At 59.7% G+C, this 27,371-nt stretch overlaps 1 protein-coding gene across 4 annotated transcripts in view; it reads right to left on the bottom strand.

Moving 5' to 3' along the window:
- Positions 1–27,371, bottom strand: part of BCL11B (BCL11 transcription factor B) — an 80,459-nt gene that overhangs the window by 29,465 nt on the left and 23,623 nt on the right. For 2 of the 4 annotated variants that reach the window (XM_062181375.1, XM_062181376.1), the window contains exon 3: positions 15,730–15,945. The exons of the other annotated variants lie outside the window; for them this stretch is intronic. In XM_062181375.1, the coding sequence (XP_062037359.1) occupies positions 15,730–15,945 (216 nt within the window). The remainder of the gene's footprint in view (positions 1–15,729; positions 15,946–27,371) is intronic. 4 annotated transcript variants of the gene reach the window in all.

Genomic DNA, 27,371 nt, shown 5'->3' with positions numbered 1-27,371 from the left:
TCCTGTCAGCCCCCAGCTCAGCCATGCACATGGGGTCCCACAGGCACCTCCCATGGGAGCGCTCTCCACACAGTGACAACGACAACCACCAGACCGTGGGCACTGCTGAGGCTGCCTCGTGCCAGCCCTGCAGCCACGGCCGTATACACGCCCGTGACCCCAAACCATGGTGCCCTCCTCTCAGGGAAGGAGAGAACTGAGGCTGGAAGACGGCCGCCGAGAGCCACAGGCACCCCAGGCCAAGGGGGCAGGCGGGGCAGGTGCAGGCCTGCTCACTCCCCGCTGGGCTCCCTGCCCCACCCTGCACCAGAAGGCACCGGGAGGGCGGCAGAGGGGTGAGCACCCTCCCCAGCCCTGTGCGCCACAGCGGGGCCAGCCACACACTCAGGGGCCGCTTCTGCCCGCACTCCCTCCTGGTCCTGCGGCTCTTCCTTCTCAGGGCATTCAGAGCACAGTCCTCGGGCAGCAGGTGGAAGGCACATTTCACACACGCACATGCACACACATACATGCACACATGGACACGCTCATGCTCCCTCGTGTGTACTCAAAGCACTCACATACATGTGCATGCACAAGCCATGCCCACACGTGCATTCCCACGTGTTCACACATGCACACACACGTCTCCTGTGGCCACTTGAGTGCCTCGTTCTTGTCTCCCAGGGCTGCACCCAACCTCTTTCACACAAACGCACCAACGCACGCTCTGACCTGCCAGCCCACTTCCCACGCCAGGCTCCTCCCACGCCAGGCTCCTCCCCTCCGAGCCTCTGCTCATTTTATGGGAAATTTAACGAGCAGACAAACTGCTCCTCCAGCCGGAGCTCCTCATCTACACGAACTTTCTCCTCTACTCGTCAAGAGCAAGCTTCGACTCCACGCGAGGAAGTGAACTTGAACCCCTGCCCTGACCCACGCCCGCCCAGGCATCCTCAATGAGAAGCTTAGCTCCAAACCACACTTGTGTCAGGTTCCAAACACCAAGCCCACTCGGCCCTGCCCGCCGTCATCCTGCACCTTTCTAAGAGGTGCCGCCGGCCCAGGGGCTCACCGGAGCAGTGGGTGGGTCAGAGCGAGTGGCCCAAGAGAAGCAAAAACAGAACAGACACCCCTCCCCCAGTTTCCAGTAATCACCAAAACTCAAATGGCGTGCCCAGCGCCGGCGAGACAGAGTCCCGGAGGGCCTGACCGCTGCGCAAGGCGACACTTCTCAAGTATACAGTCGTCCCTGCACCTTGCAGGAGACCGAGGCCCCCAGACGCACCTGCCCTGCCACCTGTGCTCAGTACTCCTCGTTCTGTTTGGGCTCAACAGCCTCCTGGGAGCCAGACCACGGCCAGGAACAAGGGAAACCCAGACTAGCCCCCAGCCTGGTCTATAACAATGTCACAGGCCCTGTGACAGGTGTCACTGGGGGAAGGGCACGGAAGGCAGAGGTGACCCCTGAGGCCTGGGATTAGTGGAGACGTCCAGAGAATACTGCCCACCCCAGGAGCAGCGAAGGCCCACCCGTCTGTGAACCAGGCCCGAGGGGACAGAGGCAGACGGCCCAGGGCAGCCCATCTGGGGGTGTTGTGTGTCCCCACCTCCACACCCTGCCTGGCTGCTTTTCCCCAAAGCACGATGCTGGCCTCAGAGACACTTCCTGCACTGGTCCCCATCTCAGTCATTGGAGCTTCCAGGAGGCCCTAACGTGCCCAACGGGCAAACCTGGTCAGAAGGACAAACAAGGCTGCCTCCACCCTCGGCTGAGCAGGACGCCCACCTGGGCCGGGGGACCAGACCCTGTGCCAGGATCCTGGTACCTGCCCAGAATTCACCTCAGCTCACAAACAGGAACCTTCCAGCCACATCTGCAGAAGCTGGATTCCCTGGGACCCCAACCGAGGAGCCCTGGGAATGGGAGAGGCTCGGCAGCCCGCGGAGAGGGGCAGGGCAGGGAAGAGCAGGAAGCCCCATGCCTGCCCCTCTCGGTGCCGCCCACAGCCCCGACCGTCATCAGATGGCAGAGGACCGCAATCCCTGGTGCCCGGCGGATTGGCCAGTGCCGAGGTATAATTGCAAGAATTAACATGATCGCGAGGTCTCCCTTCCAAAAATTCCAGGAACGCCAGAACGCTCTCCTCTGGCCGGGGATGACTCATGTTTTTAATAGAAGAACTTAATTTCCACTTCTGAGGAATCTGGTCTCGGGGAAACATTGTCTAAGAAACACTCGCCTCGCTGGGACCACAGCAAGCTTGGCCCCAAGTGGAACAAAGGTCTCCCAGACCCACGGAGAGCCCCGGCTCAGCATGGTGCCCTGGTGAGGCGCAGCCGCCTGCAGGGCACGCTGAGGCCTCGTCCCTGAAGAGCAGTTGGCACCAAAGCACAGGGCCCTGGCGTGGTCCCCAAGGGGCTGCCCGGCGTGGCTGGGCCCAAGGACACAGTGGGGACAGCACCGTTCTCCTAATCCCAGAAGGGTGCCAGGAGACACAACTGCCAGTGCCTGCTGGAGAGAGAGCCTGAGCCTCCAGACCCTCAACTTCCCTGGCCCCTGCAGAGCCGGCTGGAAGGGCACAGGACCGGAGGCTGAGGCTAAGGACCCCCATGCCTCCTTGTCCTCCAAACCCCCAACCAGAATGGCAGCTGTCAGAAAACCCATGCCACTCAGCCCCCTGGCGCAGCGGGCACGCCTGGGCCCTGCCACTGCCTCTTCCCGAACCTCTGCAGAATCCCCACCTCCTCTCCTCACCCCTGGGAGTGCAGTTTTCCATGAACTTGAACTCGGGCTGGGCGTCTGGGGTGAAGACTTCCGGCAGGCATGGGCACCCGGCCCCTCCCTTCTAACTTACGTGGCCCCCAGCAGGTGCCCGTGCTTGGTCCTTCCAGCTCAGGGACGGCACGTGAAGGGGTGAGTGACACTTGAGGGCCCGGTAGCAAGAGCCGGCTCGAGCCAGGGACACCCAGGCACCTGCACCCCACACCTGAAGAACTTCACAGGTGAGCACTGTGGCAACAGAGGCTGCTCCAAGATACCTGTCACCTGGGCAGCCACAGGTCCCTCTGAGCACTGCCAATCCTGCACCGAGATCTCCCCGGGCCCCCACGATGCCCGGGAGGGCCCTCCCCACCCCTAAGGCCCCACCCTGCAATGAAGAACAGATACCCCAATTTTCCCTTCCCAACAGTCCCTTCCCCGCCGCCTGGCCAGGGGAGAGGCACTAATTTATAAGTCACAGATAATGTCACCCACCATTCATCCAAATGTGTCACTAACATCCCATTAGACTGTAATTATTTTTTAATTAAAACTAAGAAAACTGGCATGCCTGAGCCGACTTTATGCATCTGTTATGGGTTAAAATAGCTTTTAAAAAATGTCTCCGAGACCACAGTCTATTGTGGCCACGGCCCTGCCAAAGAAAACGCAAGCTTGCTTATTTTCTCCGCGGGGTGCAGCGGTGCCTATGTGTGCCGGCACAGAACCGGCTGGCCGTGAAAAGAATTCTAAATAAAACACAAACATGGAATTTGGCAACGCCACAGAAGCAAGCTTAAGACTAATTCCAGCATGCGGACGGCTCTCACATAGTAAGTCTGGCTCCAGCGTAAATGGAACCAGGCACTGTAAAATACCAAGGCGAGTTGGAGTCTCCACTTAAAGAGACAGAACACTGATTCCAGGTAAAAGCAGCTTAGGAAGCCTGCTGGCATTGGCTTCGTAAGTCCATAGGTTATTAGCTGTTTGATTCCAGCCAATCCCGGCGTAGAGAGACGTATGCTAAGGGGGAGAACAGCAAATGAAAGCCATCACTTTGCACTTGACTCTGTGGCTCTGGAAATACTGTGTTCATTATCTCAATCAGAGCACAGAGACTCTCCGAGACCTCAAACACACACAAACCCAGAATGGGGGACGGGGAGCCAGGCAGCTGAGAGACCGAAGGTACGAATTCCAGCAGAAGAACACACGTGGCCCTCGACCCTAATCAGACACGGGGGCGGGGGCCGAGGGGGGAGGGGTTACGGCGATGGAGGAGCAGACCACAGGGACGCTGGCACTCGCGTCTCCGCCCGGGGCACGGCGAGGATAATGACTGTGATGATAATAATTACAGTTATAACAACAATAAAATACAATAGTAATAACTGCTACTGTTCACCACGCTGCACGCCCAGCTGCTGTGCGAGGTGCCTGCTGGCAGCAGGGAGAGGTGTTTCATCCAGGACGGAGCAGAGCGGGGAAGGGCTCTGGGGTCAGACTGCTCGGCTTCCTCACCTGAGGGACCTGCGCCCTGAAGCCCACCACAGACCCCCTGCGTGTGCCCCGCCACCACCACACCACCTGACTCTACGGCTGAGGAAGGGGTGGGGCTGGGGGTGCCCAGAGGCGAGGCCGCCTGCCCCAGGAACGTCAGGCTCCATGGGGACCCAGCTCCAAAGCCCTCGGCCTCCCTGCACACACTCCTGTGGTTTCCAGGGCTGTGGGCTGTGGGGAGGGGGTGCAGGGGGCTCAGCCTCCCCCAGATCTGGAGATAAAAACCAGGGACCTCAGCAGACCCTGGTGCTGGAAGGCGACAGGCACACAGTACAATCCAGGAGGAATTACACGTGCAGGAGGCACACGGATGGCAAGTGCCCCCGCCACACACAGAGCAGCAGGCAGGGGGCGGGACCTGTCCTGTGCCGACAGCTCCCCCCCACCCACACACGCTGATGTGTGTACCCACGTGGGTGCACAAACACCTGTGTGCACACACTCACAGTGCACACAAACACACATACACACAAACACACACTCTCATGTGTATACCCATGTGGGTGCACAAACCCCTGTGTGCACACACTCACAGTGCACACAAACACACATACACACAAACACACACTCTCATGTGTATACCCATGTGGGTGCACAAACCCCTGTGTGCACACTCACACATGCACCCACATATGTACACACAAACACATGTATACACTCACACACATACACACAAACACACACACTCATGTGTATACCCATGTGGGTGCACAAACCCCTGTGTGCACACTCACACATGCACTCACACATGTGCACACAAACACATGCATACACTCACACACATACACACAAACACATACTCATTTGTATACCCATGTGGGTACACAAACCCCTGTGTGCATACTCACACATGCACCCACATATGTACACACAAACACACGTATACACGTACACACAAACACACACACTCATGTGTATACCCATGTGGGTGCACAAACCCCTGTGTGCACACTCACACATGTACACACAAGTACACAAACACACACACACTCATGTGTATACCCATGCGGGTGCACAAACCCCTGTGTGCACACTCACACACGTACACACACGTGCACACATGCAAACACACACAGGGCTTTTTACTGCAGGGTCTGTGCCAGGCCCAAGGACCCTGGCAGAGGCAATGGGAAAAGCCGGGAGAAAATTACATGAGGCAATGTTTGGCTGCAGTGAGAGAGCCAGGAATGTTCTCCCTCCCGCCGCGGTCACTTCTCGCAGGTCGGCTCAGACCTGGAGATTCCAGGGCAGCTGGGCCGGTCGGCCTCGCCCAGCTACTGTCCAGGTACGGCCAGGACACCCCAGCCTACAGGTGCCCACGGTCAGGTTACTGCCGGACAGTCCTCACAACCAATTCAAATGGGGCTGAGGACCAGGCTCCTTAACCTCTGACCCTGCCTCCTGCCCCCACCCCACTCCCACAGGTCCCTGCTGGGCGGCGTGGCCCAGCGCGGTGACATCATCACGCTGCAGCTCCAAGCTGCTCTTCCTGAAAAGATGCAGACTGAAAATACTCCTGGCTTCTCAGAGCCAGTTTACAAAAATAATTATGTTTTCTTAAAAAAAAAAAAAAAAAGTAGATTTTAGGCGAGTCTGTGTCCAGCTATTTTTAGCTCCTATTCAACTCTGTTAATTTTCCCTCATAATGATCACTGCAGACTTCCCGTGAGCACTCCCTCCTGTTACGAATCCTGACTAGGCCGGTGGGCAGGGCGGGGGGCACGGAAGTGACCACACGGGCCTCCTACAGCCACCAAGGCCCGCCTGCCCGCCCGCCAGGGGTGCCCAGTCTTGGGAGAGCAACACGCTCCCAAGGAAGAAGGAACATGGCCACCGCATCTGGGACCAGCTCCAGTTCCACGGGGGACACACTGAGACACACGCATCTTGGATCTGCCCCAGTGTGGGAGCTCACAGAGGACACCAAGCCTGGGTTCCAGGGGCCCATGACCCCGGCAGGGGCAGGGAGAGGCCTGAACGGGGCCCCCGGTGTGCTCAGTCCACAACCAAACCCCTGGAACGGAGAACATGGCCTCATCTGGAAAAGGCCCCTGCAGACTGGACTGAGGATTAAGGATCCAGGATCACCCAGGTGAACGCGAGAGTGTGACGTCAGCAGCTTCAGGTCGCCCAGCTCCCAGCCACCTGCCACAGGGATCCCGGACACGAACACAGAGCGACGGGGAAATCACAGCCCCCAGGCGACACCCTCACCACAGCCTCGCAGCACAAGCCCCTCACCCGGGGTCCCCCACCGGGCCCCTCCCTGTGCAGCAAAGGAGACCAGGCCAGCATGGCCCACACAACAGGGAGAGCCGGGGCTTACCCAGGACACCCAGGGAGCCCCACCCCGCCCCCGCCAAACGCGGGGCTGTTCCTGCAGAGCCACCCACAAATCAGAACCTTGTGGACACAGCAGACAGCGGCAGTGCGACCATCCACTGTGCAACTGTCCCCAGCCCCACGCCAGCAAAGTGCTCAGCTGACGGCTCACGTCCTGGGGGACCGGCACAGGAGAACCACAGGACATCCAGGAGGGGGCAGCCCAGCAAAGGGGCTTCAGGCTGCAAGCCCGAGGCAGGGGCAGCTGGCTCCCGCCCACGCAGGCCCCGGGCCTGTCCCTGAGACGCGACTTCCAGAGCTATCCCATCCCATCAGGTGCAGACGCGAGCACCTGGAAGCTTGGTGCCCCGCTGGTGGGAACGGACAACACGTCGCAGTGGGAAACAGGCGAGCAGCTCTTCAAACCCTAGACACAGGACAATGGCTGACCCTGCCGTCCCACGCCTGGGTGCCTCCACTCCCGGCCCCAGCTGCGTGATTCCCCACGGCCCAGAGGGGGAAGCAGCCAGGCGCTCATCCACACCACGGAATACTACTCAGCCTTGGAAAGGAAGGGGACTGACATCTGTGGATGAGCCGTGGAGACAGCACGCTTGGGGACATGAGGCAGACACTAGGCCAGGCACCTGCCTTACACGTGTCGGTGGGTTCAGGGAGACGGCAAGCAGAGACCAGGGCTGGGGCGGGAGGGGGGGGGAGTCAGCGATGGACTAGCATAGGGTTCACTTCAGGATGACGAAGTTTCTTGGTGACGGCTGCACAACCAGTGAATGCCACTGAGGCGCAGGCCTAAACCTGCCCACAACGGGCCATCCGTGTGCGTGTGCACATGTGTGTGCATGTGTGTGCGTGCGTGTGCATGTGTGTCTGTGTTGCCACAGCTCTCACGGTCTTAGCTTTGGACCAATGCAGGCAAAATGGGCCTTGCTCAGTGGCCTGTGACTACCCCAGGACACAGGGGCTAACCCATCAACAAAGCACAGTGGAGCCTGAAGCAAAGAACGTCGCCTATGACAACGCCAAGAGCAGACCAGAGCACCGGCGGGGCTCGCCTCTCAGGAACAAAAGAATAATCGAAGACAAAATGCCAACTGCCCCCGTTCCAGCAGGTTCTGGCAGGTTCCAGCAGGTTCCGGCAGGTTCCAGCAGGGGCGACTCTGCTTCAGCATTAACCTCCGACCCTCTCCGTGGCAATCATAACACAGGGCTCCGGCCAGCCTGCTGGACAGGGGCAGCCTGGGAGCCAGGAAGCAAGGAGGGGCAGGCCCCAAACTCAAGGAGACCTGGGTTCAAATCCCACCACCGTGTCTGCCAGGTGAGCAATTTCAAGCAAGTCACGTCAACCCCTGCCCATGAACCATGGGAGACACCACCCCTGCAGAGGAGGGGCGCAGAGTCCCAAATGCGGGCTGGGGAGACTCCTGCAGGGGGCCTGATGCACAGCGGGGCCGGCTGAACCTGACCCGGCGGTCCCACTGCCGAGGGACCCCACAGGGAAGCCAATCATGTTTGCTGCTTCCACCACCACTGTCCACACGGCAAGGGCGCAGGCCAAGCCCGCCTCTCGGTCATCATGAAACAAAGCCCAAGGAAGGGCTTTAGGAACGGGCAGGCCACGGGTCCCCAAGCGCTGACGTGTAGCCAAGAAACCCCACACACAGGGACCCCTCCCGCCAGCGGCTTCTTCTGGCTGCTCTTGGGACTGAACTCGTGAGCCTGGGCTGCGTTTGGATAAACCGTATTTCATGGTTTCCACGCTTTTGACTGGCTGTGAGATATGCACGGTACACAACCCTGCACGCTGAGCGTGCCCTGGGGACTGCAGTCAAGGCCATTTCATCCCCCCCCCCTAACCAAAGACACCAGAAAGGACCCCCCACACTCCTAAAAGGAAGAGAAATCGACTCCACAGAACACCACACTCGGTCCTCTCCCCTCTCGACCCTGTGGACAGACCCTGAGCTGGGTCAGCGCTGTGCCCCAGGGGGCCGGGCCCGCCCCCACCACTGCAGCTGGGCACAGGAGCTGGCCTTGAAGGCTGGCGCCGGGGGTCAGGTGACACGTCCCTGACCCCCACCCAGGCAGGCCCCAGAAACCCGGCCTGAGGGGGATTTGATGGGAAAATCTTGTCCAGGCTCCAGTCCTCTTCCACATCAGTGCTTCCCTCTGGTGGCCTGAGGGTCAGTGACTGCCCGAGTCCAGCCAGTGCTGCAGGCGGCCCCTGGGGGAGGTCCACATCTACACCTGTTAGAGACCATGCTGGACAGGAAGAAGCCCCCCACCCAGCAGGCCCCTGCAGCCCTACCAGCTCCCGAAAGCCCAGTGCGAGAGGGCTTCCTGGGGGTGCCCCGCCCACCGTGCCACCTTCTAGAGCCCGGCCGAGCTCCCCAGTGTCACCCTGCACACCAGGGACTGAGGGATGACCCAGGGAGATGGCAGCTTGCTCTGGCTTCCACCAGCGCGCTCCACCTCCGAGGCCCAGACCCAGCGGGAAGCCGGAGGGGACAGCGAACCCCACAGCTTCGAGACCAGCCAGAGCCAAGTCCGAACCTCAGCTGTACAGCCCCAGGTGGGTGGTCTGGTCTCCCTGGGCCCCAGAATCCTGAGCAGGAGGGCGGGGGCTGCCTCTTCTTGGGGCATTATAAGGATGGGGTGCTCAGTTCAGTGCTGTACACAGCGGGCCCGCTGGACAGCAGCCAGCCCTAGGGTGTGACAGTGGCCCTCGCTCCCCTGTCCCCACACTAAGAGACGCTCTGGGACAGCAGCAGACGAGTGACCACGGGGACGCGGGCCCCCAGGGCCATGGTACCGCAGTGTGTCGGCGTTTTCACAGGGACGCGGGGTACCCATTTTACAGGTGAAGAAACAGAGGCACAGAGCAGCCAGCCAGCCTGGGTCCCGCGTTCACATACGTCCCTCCCTTTGGGGAGGGGGCCCAGGGAGGCCTGCCCCCGAAGCTTCCCACAGGGCCTGCAGCCATTCTGCTGACACGTCCATGGTGACAGCTAAGCTCACACACAGAGCCAGACCTCGGAGCTCTGGGGAAATGGGGCGCCCGGCCACGGAGGCACAGCCCAGAAGGGCATGCACGGAGGGGCGATCCCACCGCAGACGGCAAAACCGAGGGTCCAGGCGGCCCCTCAACGTCAAACCTGGCGCCAAATCGAACTGTGCATTTGCTGCAGAATTTTTAAGCGGCTTCTCCTGGGTGACAAGCATCCTTTTCTGGTTTCCATAGGAACTCAAGAAGGGCACTGTGACCCGGCAGACAGGGACTGAGCACCCAGCTCTGGGCTCACATCCTGTGGCCACTCCCCCCACGCTCTGCCTCAGTCTCTCCACCCATATCATGAAGCAGTCAGAGGAAATAATCTCTCAGGTCCAGCCCCTCTTCCTGGATAATCAAGGATGAACTCGGGCCTCAGGCCACCCCCAAGGTGGGCTCTGGCCGGACCCCGGTGTCCACGCGGAGCAGGGCACCAGACCTCCCCTGCCACTGGCCCGAAAGAGCAGGCGGCCGCCTTGGGCTGAGGTCTCTGCTGTCGGTGGCCGGCGCTGCTGCTTCACATCCACTAACTGCTTGAAAGCTCTGCACCCAGCGCTGCATTAAAAATTAATTACACATGCTATTTTATTGCCAGTGCATAATGTAATGAGCACCAGCTGTGCTAAACAGCCAACCTCCTTTTTAAGACAGCTATAAAAAAAAAGAAGAAGAAGAAGAAGAAAGGAAGGAAGGAACTGCACTTCCAACTGCCTCTCCTGTCAGAGCAGAGAACAGCAACATCTTGTACGGATTGGAACAGAGTTCTTTGATTTAGCTCTGCCTTCAAAGGTCTGAAGGGCCGACTCGCAGAGGGACACGGACCCTGGCGGGGCTGCAGCGGCGCCCTTGCCCCGGACCCCTCTTATCTGAGGACAGTCACGCGGGTAGGTGCCCGGCCAGGCGGCACAGCCCCTGCCCGGTTCCTGTGGGCTTCCAGTTGTGCCAGAGGGGATCTGACTTCTCGGAGATGTCGATGTTGGGGACAGGCACTCTGCTGCCAGCCTCGGCCACCTCCACCACCCTGGAGAAGCCGCCTGCTCCAGCCCCGGGGACCATGTAACCCTCACGGGCCTCTGGGGCACGTCCTGCAGTCACAGAGGGAGGTGGCGACGGCGGCCTCTTTAGGGTGTGATCCCCACCCACGGGCAAACAGCAGAGGGGAACCCACAGAGCTGGGGTGCACAGCCCAAGCCGGTCGCCGCAGTGGGCACCCGGTGATCTGTGTGGGGACCACAGCCCCTTCCCAGGGCTACAGCTGCCTATGGTTTTCTGCACCTCCCCTAAAAGCCCTGCCCCCACCGTGCGCCAACCCCCACTGACACTGGGACAGGTGAGCGTCCCCAAGGGTACCCCGGAGCAAGCCCCGTACTCACCCTCCCTCCCTCCAGAGTCTCCTCGGAGGCTCCAAAGCCCTCCTGGGGTCCCCTCGGGCACCCCTGCCCCAGCACTGAGGCGGAGCCTGGGCGGGGCCTGGCCAGTGTGTCCATCTCGGTCTGCTGCTCATTGATCCTCCAGTGTTAATCAAACCCAGTCTAGGACGAAACTACGGCTCGGCTCGTTCTGGTATGAAATGCGCCAAGCACACGCCATATCATTAACATAAAACTTCCAGAAATGAGGCCACTTTCCAGACAGACTGTATTAATTGCATCAAGCCTTCACAGCTAGGGTGGTCTGATCCGCAGCGTCCCATTGGACGGCTCCGGTTATAAAACCAACACAGAACGAACACCGGGATATAATTGAAGGAGGGGAAAACGGCCGAGTCCACTGTTAACTTACCTACCATTTACTTACAGGTATTCTTTTATCTTTATTGTCCCTTTAACCCATGCCAAGAAACCCCAGACTAGCTAAATAACACAGCTAGCACCATTTCAGTAGAAAAGTAAATTGAATTTAACTTTACAAGATTGCCCTGTGATTTCAGCATATACTAATGACTGCAACTGACTCCCTCTATTAAACCCAAACACATCCACTTCCCCGCGCTGGAATCCTGTGTGTTCTACGGGAGACCTTGAACCTCACAGTGGCTGAAGACCATTCGCAGCTTTGAACTATGCGATGGGGTGTCTCGGCCCCCTTCCACCTGCGACGCTGGCACACCATCGAGCCAGGCAAGCCGCAAAGGCCTGGAAACGGGGACGGACACTAACCACGGCCGGTGGTGAGGCCCTTCCTGCTGCTGCGTGAGCCCGTGAGCCATAACTGCTTCAGCACACACGGGACGAGGCACCGTTCTCAGCCCCGGCCTGAGCTCATGCGACCCTGAGAACCACGCTTGGGAGCGTGGGCTGCCATTAGCCCATTCTGCAGATGGGGAAACTGAGGAATCAGGAGGGAAAACACATCCCCTGAGGCCACAGAGCGTCACCCCACAGCGGGCTGATTCCTCTTGATCACGGAGAGCTCACAGCAGGCAAGGGGGAGGGGTGTGGCAAAGCCCCGAACACCCCACCCCTGTCCTGGGAACCCCAGCCAGGCCCAGGCTGATCTGTCTCAGAGAGCAACACGAAGGCCTTATTTATTTTTCTTTTCTTTTTTTTTTTTTTTTTTGAAAGATTTTTTTTTTATTTGAAAGTCAGAATTACAGAGAGAGGGGGAGGGGGAGAGAGAGAGAGAGATCTTCCATCCTCTGGTTCACTCCCCAGATGGCCACAAAGCTGGGCCAGGCCAAAGCCAGGAACTTCATCCAGGACCCTCACATGAGTGGCAGGGACCCAAGGACTTGGGCCATCTTCCCTTGCTTTCCCAGGCCACTAGAGGGGAGCTTGATCGGAAGTAGAGCAGCCGGGACTCGAACCAGTGTCCATATGGGATGTCAGCGTCGCAGGCAGCAGCTGAACCCCAGGACCTCATTTCTAAACGTTACAAACACACACGCATGCACACAAGAAAGTTTGTGGGGACACAGAACTGAGTTCACTTTCAATGACCTCTTGTATGCCTGGAGTTCAAAATCTGCACCCAAATAACATTATTTTCTAACTCCAGTCCTCACAAATTGCTCAAAATGTTGTGTGTGTGTGTATGTGTTTTTAAAAAGGGGTGGGGTTATGAGGCTCAAAAAGGGGCAAGGACTTGTTTGAGGCCACGAGCCACGGACCCCTACCCACGGCCACGCTGCCAGATTGTGTGGACTCCTCAGAGACAAAGCAACCTTTCACCAGTGGTGACCCTCGGGAGGCCAGGGGCTGGGGTCCAGAGAGCCACAGACACCCAGGCCTGGGGCTTCCGCAGCGCGAGCACGCGTGCACTGGGGCGCTCCCTATTCACCGGGATTCTTGGGTTCAACGCGTCTGACCCAGGGGGCAAAACAACGTCAGTCCCGGGCCATTCCGTGGTTGCGGCCGACGGCGGCTTCCTAACGGTTCCTGGGAATTTAATGACTCCATCCCAACTACTAATTAAACAGGCACTAAAAACACTTAAGTGAACGGCCCAGTGCCAGAGGCAGAAACCACAAAGGGACAAAAACTACTGGAATAGGACATTTTTCAGGTATCGCAAGTGATCAGAAAATACGCTGGCGGAACCTGGCTGCAGACTCCCGGGCGGGGCCCGGCGAAGGAAGCGGGCAGTGCTGGCCATGGGGCAGAGGGCTGGAGGCAAGAGCAGACCCCCAGGAGGGCCTCCCCACCCAGGAACGGGGCATCCTGCCTCGCTCCCCTCCCCACACACCACACTCAAGTGCTCACGGTCCCCAGTCCTGAAGTCCAAGGAAGCCTCTGAGCCGGCAGGTGAGCCACCAAACGCCCAGATGAGGCCGGGGCCAGGAGAGGAGCCCAGGGCCCCATCCCACCTCCACCACCTCCTCTCCCCTCACTCCCCAGGGACCCCATTCGCTCTCCACAACCCGCGCACTGCAGGCAGGTAACCCACAGGCCTGGTTCCTCCTTTGTCTGCAGGCTTCCCACACATGAGGGGCTGGGAAGCGGCTCTGAGCTAAAGAATGAAGGAGCGAACATACACAAGGAGGCATGTCAGCCATGAGACCTCAGTCTCTCTGTGGGGTGCAGCAGAACCCCAGACTCACAGGTGCACACACGGGGCGGGCGTTAGCGCAGTGGTAAAGATGCTGTGGGAGGCACTCGCATCCCAGGCTGCAGTGGCTGTGTCTGGTCCAGCTCTACTCTGCACCCTGGGAGGCACCCAAGTGGCTGAGTCCCCACCACGTGGCCATGGTGGGAACCTGAATTGAGTTCCTGGCTCCTGGCTTCGGCAACACCCAGCCGGTGGCTGTGGGCACCTGAGGAGTAAACCAACCGAGGGGAGATCTCTCTCTCCCTCTCTCTCTCTCTCTTCCCCACTCCCCCATCCCAACGCCCCCCTCCCCACCCCACCCCACCCCAGGCCCACTGCCTTTCAAATAAAATGAATGAATGAACACTTTTTACAGGAGTGCACGCACAGCGGCCGGCACAATGCACGCGCGGTAGCCCCACCGTCCTGGGTCCTTCCAAGGAACCCGGCGGAGGGGCAGGACCTGCCGGCGGCAGAGGCAGGGGGACGCTCGCTTGTCCTCCACCGATGAGGACAGAGGCAGTGTGGCTCCCTGGGATGAGGGCTGGTCCCAAGGACAAATCCCAGCTCGACAACCTTGGCCTTGCCCTTTACCCTCGGAGCCTTTGCTCCCCACGTGCAAAGTGGGCAGGTGGCAGCTCCCGCTCTGCACTGTGCACAGAAAGACACGGACAGGACCCGGCCCGCCGCCGGGAGCGGCTGGGTCCCCCGGCTGCGTCTCATCTACTGGTGAGCAGGGACAGAGCTGAGAGCAGCGTAAGGAGGTGAGCGGATCACTCCTCTGCATACACAGCTTGATCGGGTCCAGACGTAAACACTGCGTGTGGCCCCGCCAGGGAGACGGCAGGGCAGGGCAGGGCAGGCTCCCCCCCCCCAGCCAGCCCCCAAGCCCCCGTGGGGGGGTCCTGGGGGCCACGGCAGCCAGGACAGGCCGCTGACTTCTCTGCAAGTCCTTCCCAGGTGACTGCGGTCTTTGTGCACTGAGGCACAAGCCCAGTAAGAGGCCAGGGCTCTGAAGGTCAGCCCCCGCCCCCTCCCAGCAGGAAGGCCCAAGGGCTCCTGACCGCCCGAGGCCCTCTGCAGAGTGGTGGCTCCCACAGGGACTGTCCCCTGGGACAGCTTCAATGGAAAGAAAAACGCTGCCCCATAGAAATAGTTCTAAAAGCCTGCAACACGCCTGGTGACAAAGCAGACACACTGAATCTGCACCCACCCTCCCCTGTCCCCTGCCACGGAAACCAGGCCACAGCCGCTTGCCACGTGTGTCTGTCAGCATCCTGGCCCCGGGCGGCCACACAGCATTTCACACCAGGCCCCACCAGCAGGCTGCAAGGAGCCCGCGGCCTGCATATCCCCAGGGACCCAGGCTTTGGCTTTCAGAGGGGGAAGAGGAGGGAGGGAGTAGAGGCCAGCTGGGGGCCACCGCCCAGACGTAGGGGTCTGGGGTCTGCCCAGGACTGGTGTACAGTAGGTGCTCAGCCTTGCCCAGAGGCCCACGCACCCCAGAGCATTTGATGCCTGCCTGGGGCCAATTTTTTTTTTTTTTTAAGTCTCCTTTTTGAGCAATTGGGTTTTTTTCCTTCCAAGTTAATGGGCAACACATTGTCCCGTAAAGAACCGGAGTTTTGGATGGCTTCAGGGATGTGCAGAGACAACCGGGGTGGGGGGGCTTCTCGGCCTTGCCTTGCTGGGGGTGGGGGCGGCAGAGGCGAGCCTCAGATGTTAAGCGTTATCCAATTAAGCGCTGGCTAAACAGAGACCAGCTCTGGAGCCTAGGCAGTGCAGGCTGCAGGGAGACTCAGAACCGGTGAGGACCTGGGAAGGTGTGGGGATGGCCTGACCTGGGGCCCGGGACCGGGGTTCTGCAGCTCTTGGCCACAGCCTTCACCACTTCCTCTGGCACCCCCAAAGCAGCCCCCAGGCTGGGGGGCCCCACCTCGCCCCGGCTCAGCCCCCGGCACATCCCGCCATCCCCGGGAGCCCGCCCGACCCCCGCGGCGGCGTCTATTACCTGACCACTGACACTGGCATCCAAAGGGAGCCTCCGTCTGACCCTCACCCTGAGGCCCGTCGCCCGAGCCGGGGCGCGCGCTGCAGCACGGCACGGGGAAGCAGGGCGGGAGAGCGCCCAGGGCACGAAGAGGTGAAGTAATCACGGATGTGTGAGGGTGGGAGGAGGAGGCAGCTATGGGGGCCATCGCTGGCAGCTGGGCAGGCCTGCACGGCCCTGGAGAAAAAACAATAGAAAAAGCTGGTCAGTCGGGCTGCGGGCTGTGGGCTGCACAGGGGGGGCACGGGGCGGGGCCGGGCCAGGGGCTGCAGCCAGCCCTTGGGGTGGGAGCGGCGCTGGGGAGAGGCCCAGGACCACAGCTGCCAGGTTGGGCCGTCCAGGAGGGACCCCAGGGAGGGATTCCGGAGCAAACTGGAACAGGCTCCGTTTGGGGATTCGCTCCCCCCAGATCTGGGCCACCCCTCCCTGCGAGAGCCAGGAAGCTCAAAGCCATGGCTGTTTGGACAGGACTGGGGTGCCTCAAGTGGCCTCGGAGGGTCTGCTCACTGGCTGACCACCCGCCGAGGAGGGGGGAGGGGGCTTCTTCCCGGCCCCCAGGCCCCAGCACACAGCACCCCAACCCCAAGGTTTCCAGAAGGCTTCGATGCCCCCACCCCCTCCCCGAGAAGACTTAGCACTGCCCACACCCCTCCTAAGGTCTCAGCCCTGGCCTGGGTGGCCTGCCCGCCTGGCAGTAACCACAGAGCCGGGGCCGGGCCGGGGCTCGCCTGGGCTCCCGGGCCAGCAGGCCTGCGTTTGCTTTGGCCGTTTATCTTAAATGGCTGAGAGACCACCAGGGCAAAACATTTGTGTGAAGCCGTTGCCAAAACCACAACCACAAGTGAAGAAGCCCAAATTCCCCGGGTAAATGATTGAGTGTGGAAGCATCAGAGAGACAGAGAAAACATCAACAAGATGACGGGCAGCTGGGCCCGGCCCGCTGCACCAGGGAGGCCTCACCTCCCAGCACAGGTCCCCCAGGGTGGGGGTCTGCCCACTCTGTGCCCTCCCCCCACCGCTCAGCGCAGACCGCCCCCTCTCAGGACAAGCCAGGACTCTGCGTGCCTGCCTCGAGTCAGAATGCCATGGAGCTTCCTAACACGCCCACCCAGGCGGGCACCCATTGCACAGACCTGAAAACTGAGGCCAGGACAGCAGGAAACTGCAGGCCCTAGCAGCCAGGCCCATCAAAACCCAGGGTGCCTGGCTCCAGAATCAGGGCTACGTTTTCTCAAATACGAGTTATCCAGGACTGGAGGCATCAGGGCACTGGGGAAGACCCCAGGCGTGGGACTTGGGCCAAAGCTAACATGGACATTGTTCAAGCGTGTCTGAGCCAAGGAAGACTGCTCTAGGCTGGGCCCAGGGCCAGGAGTGTTTATGAGGCACAGCCCCGGAAGGGCGTGACCAAGGAGCCTTGAGCAGGGCCAGCCCCGGATTCAGCAGGGCCTCCCCTCCCCCACAGCAGGGAAGGCGGGCACCCATGGCCAGTGTTGCTACCCCTGGCCAGCCCCTGCCTGAACCACCTGCCCTCCCACCCCCAGCAGCCAGCATGTCTATGACTGGTCTCGAATCCTTCTTAGGGCCCCCTTCACATGGGTCACCTGTAACCGACAGCGGATTCGTGCTGGGGACACCACAGCCATCGTGCTCAGCAGGAAAGCCCATGTCCGTTCCCTGGGGAGGGGGAGCTCTGGAAGTGGAACCCAGCTATCTCCAAGCTCTGGCTGTGTTCCACTTCCCTCCAGGGCTGGTAAGGTGGGGTGAGCAGGGTGCCCGGGTCCTGAGCACAAGAACCAAGAGGGGTGGGGGAGGCCTGAGGGGCCTCAGGCTCCACTCCGTCGGTGGCCAAATCCCGCCTCTGGCCCCTGGGTTCTGGGTGAGCCAGGACAGAGGCAGCACCATGGACACGGCCGAGAAGCCAACAGAAGCAACTCACAGGCTGGTCATGGCTGGTCCAGCGAAGGCAGCTGACCACGCTGTGCAGGAGGAGGAGTTAGGGCAAGAAAGACACACCTGTCCAGCCACAGCCTTCTCCTTCCACAAAGCAGGGGGTGGGGCACGCCCGGGCCAGAGTCTGTCCAGGGGGCTCACCCACCGTGTCAGGGTCAGGCACACCCTGCGGACACGGCTGCTTCGGGATTCTGACCTGTGGCTGTCCACCTGCTCCCAGCAGCTACAACGCCCAGGGCTGGGCCAGGCGGAAGCCAGGGGCCAGAGCTTCTTCCATATGGGTGCAGGGACCCCAGAATCTGGGCCATCCTCCACTGCTTTCCCAGGCACATTAGCAGGGAGCTGGATAGGAAGTGGAGCAGCCAGGACTGGAACTGACGCCCATATGGGATGCCAGCGTTGCAGATGGTGGCTTTATCTGTTATGCCACAGTGCAAGCCCCACCCCACAGCGTTTAAAAGTACAATCAGGAAATCCAGAACACAAAACAGCACAAGATGTGCACGAGGAAGCCACGGGCTGGGAGACAACTCAGCCTGGAGACAGACCAGCTTCCCACTGCTCCTCTGCTTGGCCCTGGCCTTGGGAGCTAAGGTCAGCCACGGGCTCCGGGCCTCAGTTCCTACACCTATGGCAGGCTCAGGGCAGCCCTGACCAGAGCCAGGCACCTCAGTAAATGGTCTCCATCATCTATGCACTGGTGTCCAGTTCTGGGCCTCCTAACACTCGCCATGGGCCTCGCCTGATGGACATGGGCCCAGAGCACAGATGAGCCTCAAAAGCCCTGGGGGCAGTCTGAAGAAGCCTTCTGGGGGCCGCACTGTGGCACAGCCACCTCAGCCTCTGCCTGAGGCACCAGCACCCTATCCGGACGCTGGTTCAAGTCCCAGCTGCTCCACTTCCAATCCAGCTCCCTGCTAATGCGCATGGGAAAACAGCAGAAGATGGCCCAAGTGCTTGGGCCCCTGCACCTACATGGGAGACTCGGATGAAGCTCCTGGCTCCTGGCTCCTGGCTTCTGCCTGGCACAGCCCTGTCCGTTGCAGCCATTTGGGGGAGTGAACCAGAGATGAAGGTCTCTCTCTAACTCTTTCAAATAAGTATTATTTTTTTAAAAAATCTTATTGTACAGGGTTTGATGAAAAGATTCTGCAGCCCCCGCAGACCTGTGTGTGCCGAGGCCAAGGCCCAGGGACCCCCTCTCGGCTTGGCCTGGGATGGGGAAGCCCCTGGCTGCCTCGCTGCCCCTCGCAGAAGACTGGAGGCTGCTTCAATCCAGAAAAAAGACAAGCACTATTCAACACTTCACACCTATCCTGGGGCAGGGAGGCCCAGCTCAGCTCCGCCTCCTGGCTCCACGCCCCTGCCGCGGACACGGGGGTACCTCCAGGACAACCCCGCAATGCACCTGCGGCTAGGAACCCGGGGCCGAACCCCGCGCCAAGCCTGCGCCAAGCCTCCGCCGGGCCTGCGACCCCCCGCCCCTCGCCCGCAGCCCGCAGAGGCGCGGCTCCGCGGCTCACACATGCGCGCTGCGCGCAGGCAGAGCCCCCGCCGCGCCGGGGTGGGGGGCGTCTCCGCCCTAACGGAGCGGGGGCGGGGGCGGGACAGACTGCGGGCCGCACGCGCGGCAGGGGCGTCTTCCCGGCCGCCGGTGCTGTCCTGGGTCCGTTGCTGCCGGTGCAGAAATGAGTCAGAGATCAAGGCCGAGGACAGGCAGGGCCGGCGCCCGCGCGTGCGGGACACTGGCAAGCAAACCTGCCAGTGCCCGCGCCCCTCCTCCCGTGCCAAGACATTAATTCTCACAAGTCGGAGAAAATTACTATGCATGAATGCAAAAAGCATGATCAGGAGTAATTAACATGGCTTCATATGCAAATTTTATTAATGCAGAAGTACAAAGTCATTATGCAAATGAAACTTACGTCAACTCTCTTGACAAATATTCATCTCTGAGGCTCAAGTTTCTCCCTCTTTATTTATTTATTTAATTTTCTCGCTCTTCCCTCCCCCCTTCTTTCCCCGGGTTGGTGGGGGTGGGGGTGGGGACAGCGGAGGGGGGCTGGCTTTGGTGGCCACTAAGCGGCCAGCGGCGAGCTGGGCTGGACAAGTTTGCAAAGTTGTTTTTCAACCAGAGAAATTTATTCTTGCATTGTTGATTTGGGGGGGGGGGGGAGGCGGGTGTTGTTGGCAGGTAGCAGACAGCTCATAGGAGAAGGGGAAAAAATTTTAAAAAATAAATAAATAAAAGCTCTGGGCAGCAGGCAGCCAATCAAAACGCCAGAGCCTGTAATGAGGGCGATTGATGGCTGTTTGGCTTTTACTGCAGGGTAATGAACTAGAATCCAGTCTGAGGAGGGGGAAAATATGAATATTCATGAGACTGCGCTCCTGCCTTTGATGATTAAAGAAATTTTTAATATTCAAATAAGCGCTTGCCAAGTGATTAACAAAGAACAAGCGCGCAGAAATATGGAAATGGGAGCTGGGAAGATTTGAGGCGAACACTCTGTGCGGGGAAGGCAGCCCCAAATTTCATAAACAAGATAGGCAGATAACCCAGCTCGCACACGGGCAAATAAAAACATTTCTTTCTGATCGCTTAAATATTTTGCCAGCTACTTTGTCTTAAGGATGATAAAAATGCTATGGATGGGGAGGGGGGGCGGACACGAAGCGAAACACGGTGCTCCCAGGCAAGAATCCTCGCCCCAGCCCAGCCCACCCCCGCCCCGACGGGAAATTAGGGTTCTTTTTCCGGTCTGCTGGAGAGAAGATGGAGGGGAAGCCGGCTCAGCCTGCAAACCCCAGGGCATGAGATCCGAGCCTGCCTGTTCAGGGTGCTAGGGAGCCGTGACGCTGCCTGGGCAGGCAGGGACCTAACGTGTGGTCACCGGTCCAGAGGCCTAACGGAGGGGGGGAGAGGGACCACTAGGGACCTCAATCTGGGGACCCAGCCCCCACCCCCGCTCTGCTCGCCTAAGGAAGGTGGTAACAGGAAAGGAGAGGACCCCCACTGCCACTGAGAAGGGGCGCCCCCACCAACCCGCAGGCTCCATCACTGTCTGCGTGGGCCCCACGCTCCTCTCTTCACAGCTCCGCCACAGGCTCACACGGAAGCCCACAGAACAGCATTAGCTGGTAAAACAAGCCTGCAGTTAAGACACAGCTGATTCGCCGCCGGTGACGTCCACGGAAGACATGGACGCCACCTTAAGCCGGACTCACCCAGGACACCCAGCCCTCCCGCCTGGGTCTCCTTGCAGACCGGTGCCCAGGGGCCCTCCTGTGGCCCAGTCTCAGAGCCACGCAGGGCTGGGGGACCTCAGAAATAAATTCCTTCACTCAGCAGGTGTGACTTCCTTTTCTCGGGTTTAACTCTCGAGACCTGGGGACCAGCAGAGACTGGAACTTGCCGTTCATGTCATCATAAAAAATTAATAGTAATAATAATAACACAGAGCAGAAAGGAAAACCCAAGCGTTTACGTGAAATAAACCATAAACTGCCACGAAAGCCTACAAGTACAGGATGGGTCCCCAAGCCAGGACCGCAGAGGCAGTGGGTGTGTGGCCTGGCTAGAGCCCTGGGACACCCAGAAAGTCTAAGCAGGAGGCTAGGACGCCCCAAGGCCACTTCCTGCTTCTGGACCCCCATCCTAAGACCTGAGTGTCTCGTGCCAGACCCAGCGGCCATCTTGGGTCCCCAAGCCCTTGCTGGGGACATGGGGTATGGTCTGGGGACGACTGCCCAAGTGTCCTTCGATAGAGCAACCAAAAGGGAAAACGAGGTCTCATAAGGGCTTGCCGGGCTCTGCTCAGGAGCAGCTGGCGGGGGAGGGAAGGACCAGGACGCGGTGTAAAAGCCCGCCTCGATTTCCTCAACAGCCAGCTGGGCCCTACCAGACCCACAGAGGGACCCAGTGGAGTGCCAGGCACCAGGGGGCGGGGGGCTGGCCAGGGGCACCCCGGAACACAGGCAACGCGCATCTCTGGCCTTGAGCCACCTCTCCGAACAATCCTCCCCCACCCCCACCCCCGGCCACCCCCCAGGGCCCTGTGTGGACACTTGGGCATCCCCCCACACCCACTGCAAGAAGGTTGGCCACAAAGAAGAGACAAGAAGCCCCTCTCTGAGAGCACGCTGAGCTGCGCCCTCCTGAAACCGTGCCCACCAGCACCGTGGTCACTGCAGACGCTCGGCCACTGCCCGCACCCCAGCAGAGGAAGGGCCATGCCCACAACCACGACGAAAATCTGTTTTCCTGGCGCAGGGGACAGCTCGCAATCAGAAGCTGGGGCAGGCACACCCTGCCACTGGCTCCAAGAGCACCCGGTTCCCTGCCAGCCAAGCCCAAGTTCCCCAAGATGCGGCTGAGATGCACCAGCTCCCCTTTCTGCACACCAGCCAGGGATCGGTGGGTGAGCTGACACCACCCATGTCCCAGGGCCTTGTGTGGCCCTTCAGAGGGAGAGCACGGGGGAATGGCAGGTGCTCCTGGGGAGGGGGTACCCCAGACTCATCTCCCATGGGAGAACCACTCAGGGTAAGGTGGACAGGGCTAAGCGTTCCCACCCATGAGCAGGCATCTGCAGGGGCACACGCCGGGTAGCCTGGCCTCTTGCTTTCGCTTCTCTCCTGGGGAGCCCCTGGAGCTCTCTCCACTGCTGGGAGGCAGATAAACCACACCACTTGCAACAGCTTCAGGATGCACAGAAAAATGAACCCCAGTCCTCTGGGGAGACCTTGGCAGGCAAGACCCACCATGCTGGGACCTGGGATCCAGGAACGGACAGGCCTGGGGACAACAGAAGGGGACGTCATGTGCTTGACTAACAGAAAAATGTGTGTGTGCACATCTCTTAGGGAGAGCGAGACTGTATCTCCCCACTCGGATACCTGCACAACCACACCTATCAACAGCACGGTCAAGTGCATCCCAGTGGCCAAAGGCAAACAGCAGTGAGCAGCTAACGGACACCAGCAGGGGAAAGGTCCCCCTTCCTCGCTGGTTTAGGCCTCCTCTTAGAGGCCAGGGAGCTCCTTCTGCCCTGCGCACCCTCTGCCCTCAGACAGAGCTCCTCCAACATCCTGCTGTCGTTTCTGTCTTCCGGGGCACCTGGGGTGCAAACAGCGTGCTGCATGGCTCTGCACGAAACAACGGGGCGGACCGGAACCATGCAGTCTACAAGCACGAGGAGAAAGATGGCTGCAGCCCTCTGGATTCCAAGCACGAGGAACCTGGGATGCGGGCGAGGACCCTGCAGGCCTCTCCAGACAGGACTCAGTGGCCACACCGCAATGACAAGCTTGGCCAGCCACCCCGTACCCACGTCCCCGTGTCTCCATGAACTCAGAGCCGGGAATCCACAGTCAACACAGAAGTCACACGTGCAGAGTCTAACCCGGGAAACGCGCCTTCAGACTGGGCACCTACACCGCGCAGCAAATGAGGCGCGCCTTTTCCTGGCCTCTCGGCACCCACTGTACCCAGCATCGTGCGTGAAAAACACGCATACACCCTGGTGTGCTCAGGAAGTTGTGGTCCCACAAACTCCAACGCCGGCTTCTGCTCAGCGGCCACGCGCAGACGGCGTGACGCGATCAGTACAAGCGGGAAGTCTGGCCTGTGAGAATCCCAGGGAATCAGGAATGAAAACAACACGGCCCAGCCAATGAAAAGAAAGTAAAGAAAATGGAGAGCCCAGCGAGGAGGTGATGGAGGTGACCGTGACGTGACAGCTCGCCCGGCCCAGAGCAGGCGGCCAAGGTGTCAGGTGCAGATCTGAAGAATGTGAACCGTGCGCCACCCTCTTAAGATCAGACCATAAAATTCCATCGGGGCAGGAGAGGAACAGGCGACCACAGGGCCAGCAGGGTTTCTGGTTTTAGATGGAATGGAAATAAACTTGGTGAGGAGACGTTAAAAAAGAAAGAAAAATCAAATTGCAAAAAAGGGGACTCATGCTATAATTGAAATGTGTATCTTGTTTTCACAACAAGCAATCGATCTCTGCTATTGTAATAAAAAAAAAAAATCCAGCTCTCCCTGGGTTTTGCTGATGACCAAATCCTGCAGCCCTCGCCCCCCATTCCTGTTTACCTTCTCCTAACGGACATTCTAGAACAGCGAGGCACACCGCTCTGCATCACGTAGGAACAAAGTCCTTCTATGGCCCCTTTATGTTCTCAGCCCAGTCTCAAATGTCACTGCCTGAAAAATGGAGCAGGCCTGTAATTACTTTCAACTAAGTAGCTCCTTTAACTGAGTTTTCCGTATGTAGATGGCATTTAATGCACATATCGCAAGCCGTCTTTTCAGCCCGGGCAGCATCTGACAGCGAGAGCCTCACGCTCTCCTTCTGGGGAGGCCGTCTGAGTGCCCCCTTCCAACTCGGCTTTTGACGTGAAATCCGTTCCCATCCCGGCCCACGCCAGAGGTGCCGTGCGGTGTGTGTGCACAACAAAATCTGTAAAAATTAACACTTCGCGGCACTGATTTAATAAAGACTGGGCGCGCATGAACACCGGTGACGCTGCTCCTCGCCACTCCAGGCAGCCACGCGCCCAGCGCCGCTGCACCCGGTGCACATTCGGCTGAGGCTGGTGCCGCCACGAGTATTTAAAGTAATTAAAGCAACCAGCAGCACAGGCCTCAGCGGAGACAGCGTTTCTACTGCGGGATATTCCCACCAGAACCTGGGGGGATCACAGCGCTGACTTTGATTTGGGTTTTTGTTGTCATTTGTTTTCTTGGCCTGGGCTGATGGGCCGAAGCCCACCCAGAACTCTCTGGGGAAGCCCTGCAAGGGTGCCATGGCCACACAGACCTGGTCTCCCTCCAGCGGTGCCCACTGTTTATCAGCCACTTACTGGTTTTTGGAACTGTTTTAAAAAAAAAAAAAAATTTCTAACCTTCAGCCTTCATCTGTGATTACCAAGAAGTTCTATGCCCAACAAGCAGCCCTCCATCACAGACCCCTCCCCCCAAACCGGGTGGGCCACAAGCACCCCAGGGGATGGAGGCCTCCGCGCTGGTTCTCTGCACAAACACCGCCGGGGCTGCCTCGCAGCCTGCAGCTCCAAGCCCAGGTGAGGGCACGGCTCTGGGCTGCCGCCCCAGAGAAGGAGGCTGAGAGATGGAACAGACACAGAAGCCGAAAGAAAAACCTTCGCAGCCCATCCCCAAAACGGCAGAGCAAAGGAAGCCTCGGGACGGAGACGAAGGGACCCGGGCTCAGCTCCCGGGCCCAGAGCAGCGCCTCTGCCTCCCGCAGCCTCCGAGCGGCCACGTGAAATCAGACCTCGCTCTCCCCTGCCTGCTCCGTGGCCCTGCGCTGTGAGCGTGACTGGGGGTGGGGGGGTTTCTTCCCCCTTCCCCTAAGTGCATTTTAATACCCTTATTCTACATCCTAATTTCTTTGAAAAAAACATCAGTGTCACTAAAAAAACGTCACTCTGTTTTGCAAAATCCAGCAGCTCCTTGGCAGCCGGCTCGGCTGGCTGGCATTAGCCCCTCATTTGACAAAACTACTACTTCTGGGCATGTACTCAAAAACAGGTAGGAAACAAATGCTGAGAAACAAGGAAGTAAAAACAGCCAACAGACTTTTCACTAGCATGAATGCCAAGCGTAAACACGATTTATTTAGCTGTGTTCAACGTGGCTGTCCTCCGCGCAACTTGAAGCCCACTGGGGCCCAAGGGGAGGGTGGGCGGGAGCCGGAGGACGTGGGGAGGAGGACTCGGGCCCGGTTCGGTTCGGAGCTCCAGGAGACCCAGAATCTTCGGCCCCAGAACACACGCACGTGTCAGAGAAGGCAGCCCTAATCTGCTGGTTAATTAACGAGCTGCCGCGAACAAAAGATGGAACCCCAGCTCACACGCACGCTGTTTACATGGGAGTCCTGAGACCTCGGAGCCCACTTCCCTACCTGTTTTTGCAAACCACGTGGGCCGGGAGGAGGGACGGAGGAGCAGCCGGCCGGTCGGCTGGGAGGTTCCCAGCTGCCACCGGGAGCCAGGGGGTAAATATCACCGGCTTCCCGGCCCATCCTAGCATGCCCACACGGAGTATACTCAGACCTGTATTCAATTAAGGAGCGCCAGACGGCTGCTGGCTCCAAGCCCTCAGCAACGCAGACTCGGGGTATCTGCCATCCCTCAACCTCCTCCCTCCAGTGCCCATGCCAGGGAACAAGGCCCCCCGTGGAGCAGGGAGAAGGCACACTCCCCCACCCCCCGCCCCAGGTCTTGGCCCAGCCCTGGGAGGGGAGGCGGAGACAAACCCGAGGCATCAAGCCAGCGTCCATATTCCCTAAGTAGCAGAGACTTGGGGCCCAGTCAGAGGCGACCCCTATCACAAATCTAATGCAGGTCACCCAGCATTTGCCAGACAAAAGCTACCGAGCCTCTTGGAAGGAAAACAGCCCGCCGGCAGCCTGCCGATTCCCCGGCGCGGGTGCCCGATCCTCGGCAGGCAGCTGTGCGCTCCGGGGGCAGGACTGCCGGGCTTCGGGAACTTTCCGAGCCGGCAGCAGAAGGGAAGGGAGAATTTCCTCACGGAGCTCCTTCCTCACCTGCACCGGCCGAACCGTGCACACGCGCGTGAGGGCGGTCCGAGGCTACACGCCGGCGCTGCTGGGGCCAGGGTCCCGGGATCAGGAACACACCTCTTACTGTGCACACAGGTCAAGGGCAAGGACACCACGCCGGGATTCCGCGTCACGTGACCGTGCCCACCGCTGACCCCCCCCACGCTGTGGTACCTCCACCATGAATGGGCTCCACAGAGGAGGCTTTCCTGTTGGTGTTGGGTTTCCAAACTGAAAACCCAAGTCCTCCCCACTTAGCCTGCCCCCCCCCCAAGCCCCTAATTCTTCCTCCCTTGCATTAAAAAGGACATCCTATCCAGGCAGCCATTTGATCCCTTCTGGGAGTCAGCTGCCCGCCCCGCCCCCACGCCACCCCCAGCAACCGTCTCCACGTTCTGATGGCTCTGAAATCCCTCACTGCTTCCTCCTGCCTTCCTGCCACTTCCTACAAGAAGCCACCAGCGCGCCCTGGGCTGCTTAGGCAGCACACGCGGTCAAGGCCGGGCAGTGCGGTGGCCCCACGCTGCGATGGCCCTGGCCGCTCCAAGCAACGGCCCGGTGTTCACCGACCTTCCGACTGGAACCCAGGTGCTGCTCCTGTAGAGAATGCCTTAAGAAAACCTGGACGGCTCTGAGCAAGGTTCCTGAAGCTCTTAAGGCCCCTGGGACTTCAACAGCCCCTCCCCCACCCCCCCTTTCAAAGCACATCTCTCCCAGGCTGCTCCAGGCCTTGGCCCTGCCCAGGGGTCTCAGGGCAGCCCACCCTGCTGCCTCCCTCCAGGAGGGACCTGGAGAAGAGCCTGCCACCACTCTGCCCCAGCCCAGCCCACAGGATCCACGGGATCCACGCCACCATCAGGTCGTCAAGATAAGGAGAACACAGACGACAGCCCGCCTCCTCTCAGCGCAACAGCCAGCAAGTCCGCCAGCCACAGGCACCTCGCCTTCAAGCAAAGCATGAGCAGTTACCCCGCACATGCACACGCATGCACACACATGTGCACACACACACACACACCTTGTCTCCAAAAATCTCCACCACGTGCATCTCTGTAA

The sequence above is a fragment of the Lepus europaeus genome, chromosome 22 (assembly GCF_033115175.1).
Source record: "Lepus europaeus isolate LE1 chromosome 22, mLepTim1.pri, whole genome shotgun sequence".
NCBI classification, from domain to species: Eukaryota; Metazoa; Chordata; class Mammalia; order Lagomorpha; family Leporidae; genus Lepus; species Lepus europaeus.
This window is presented reverse-complemented; position numbering and strand designations above follow the sequence as displayed.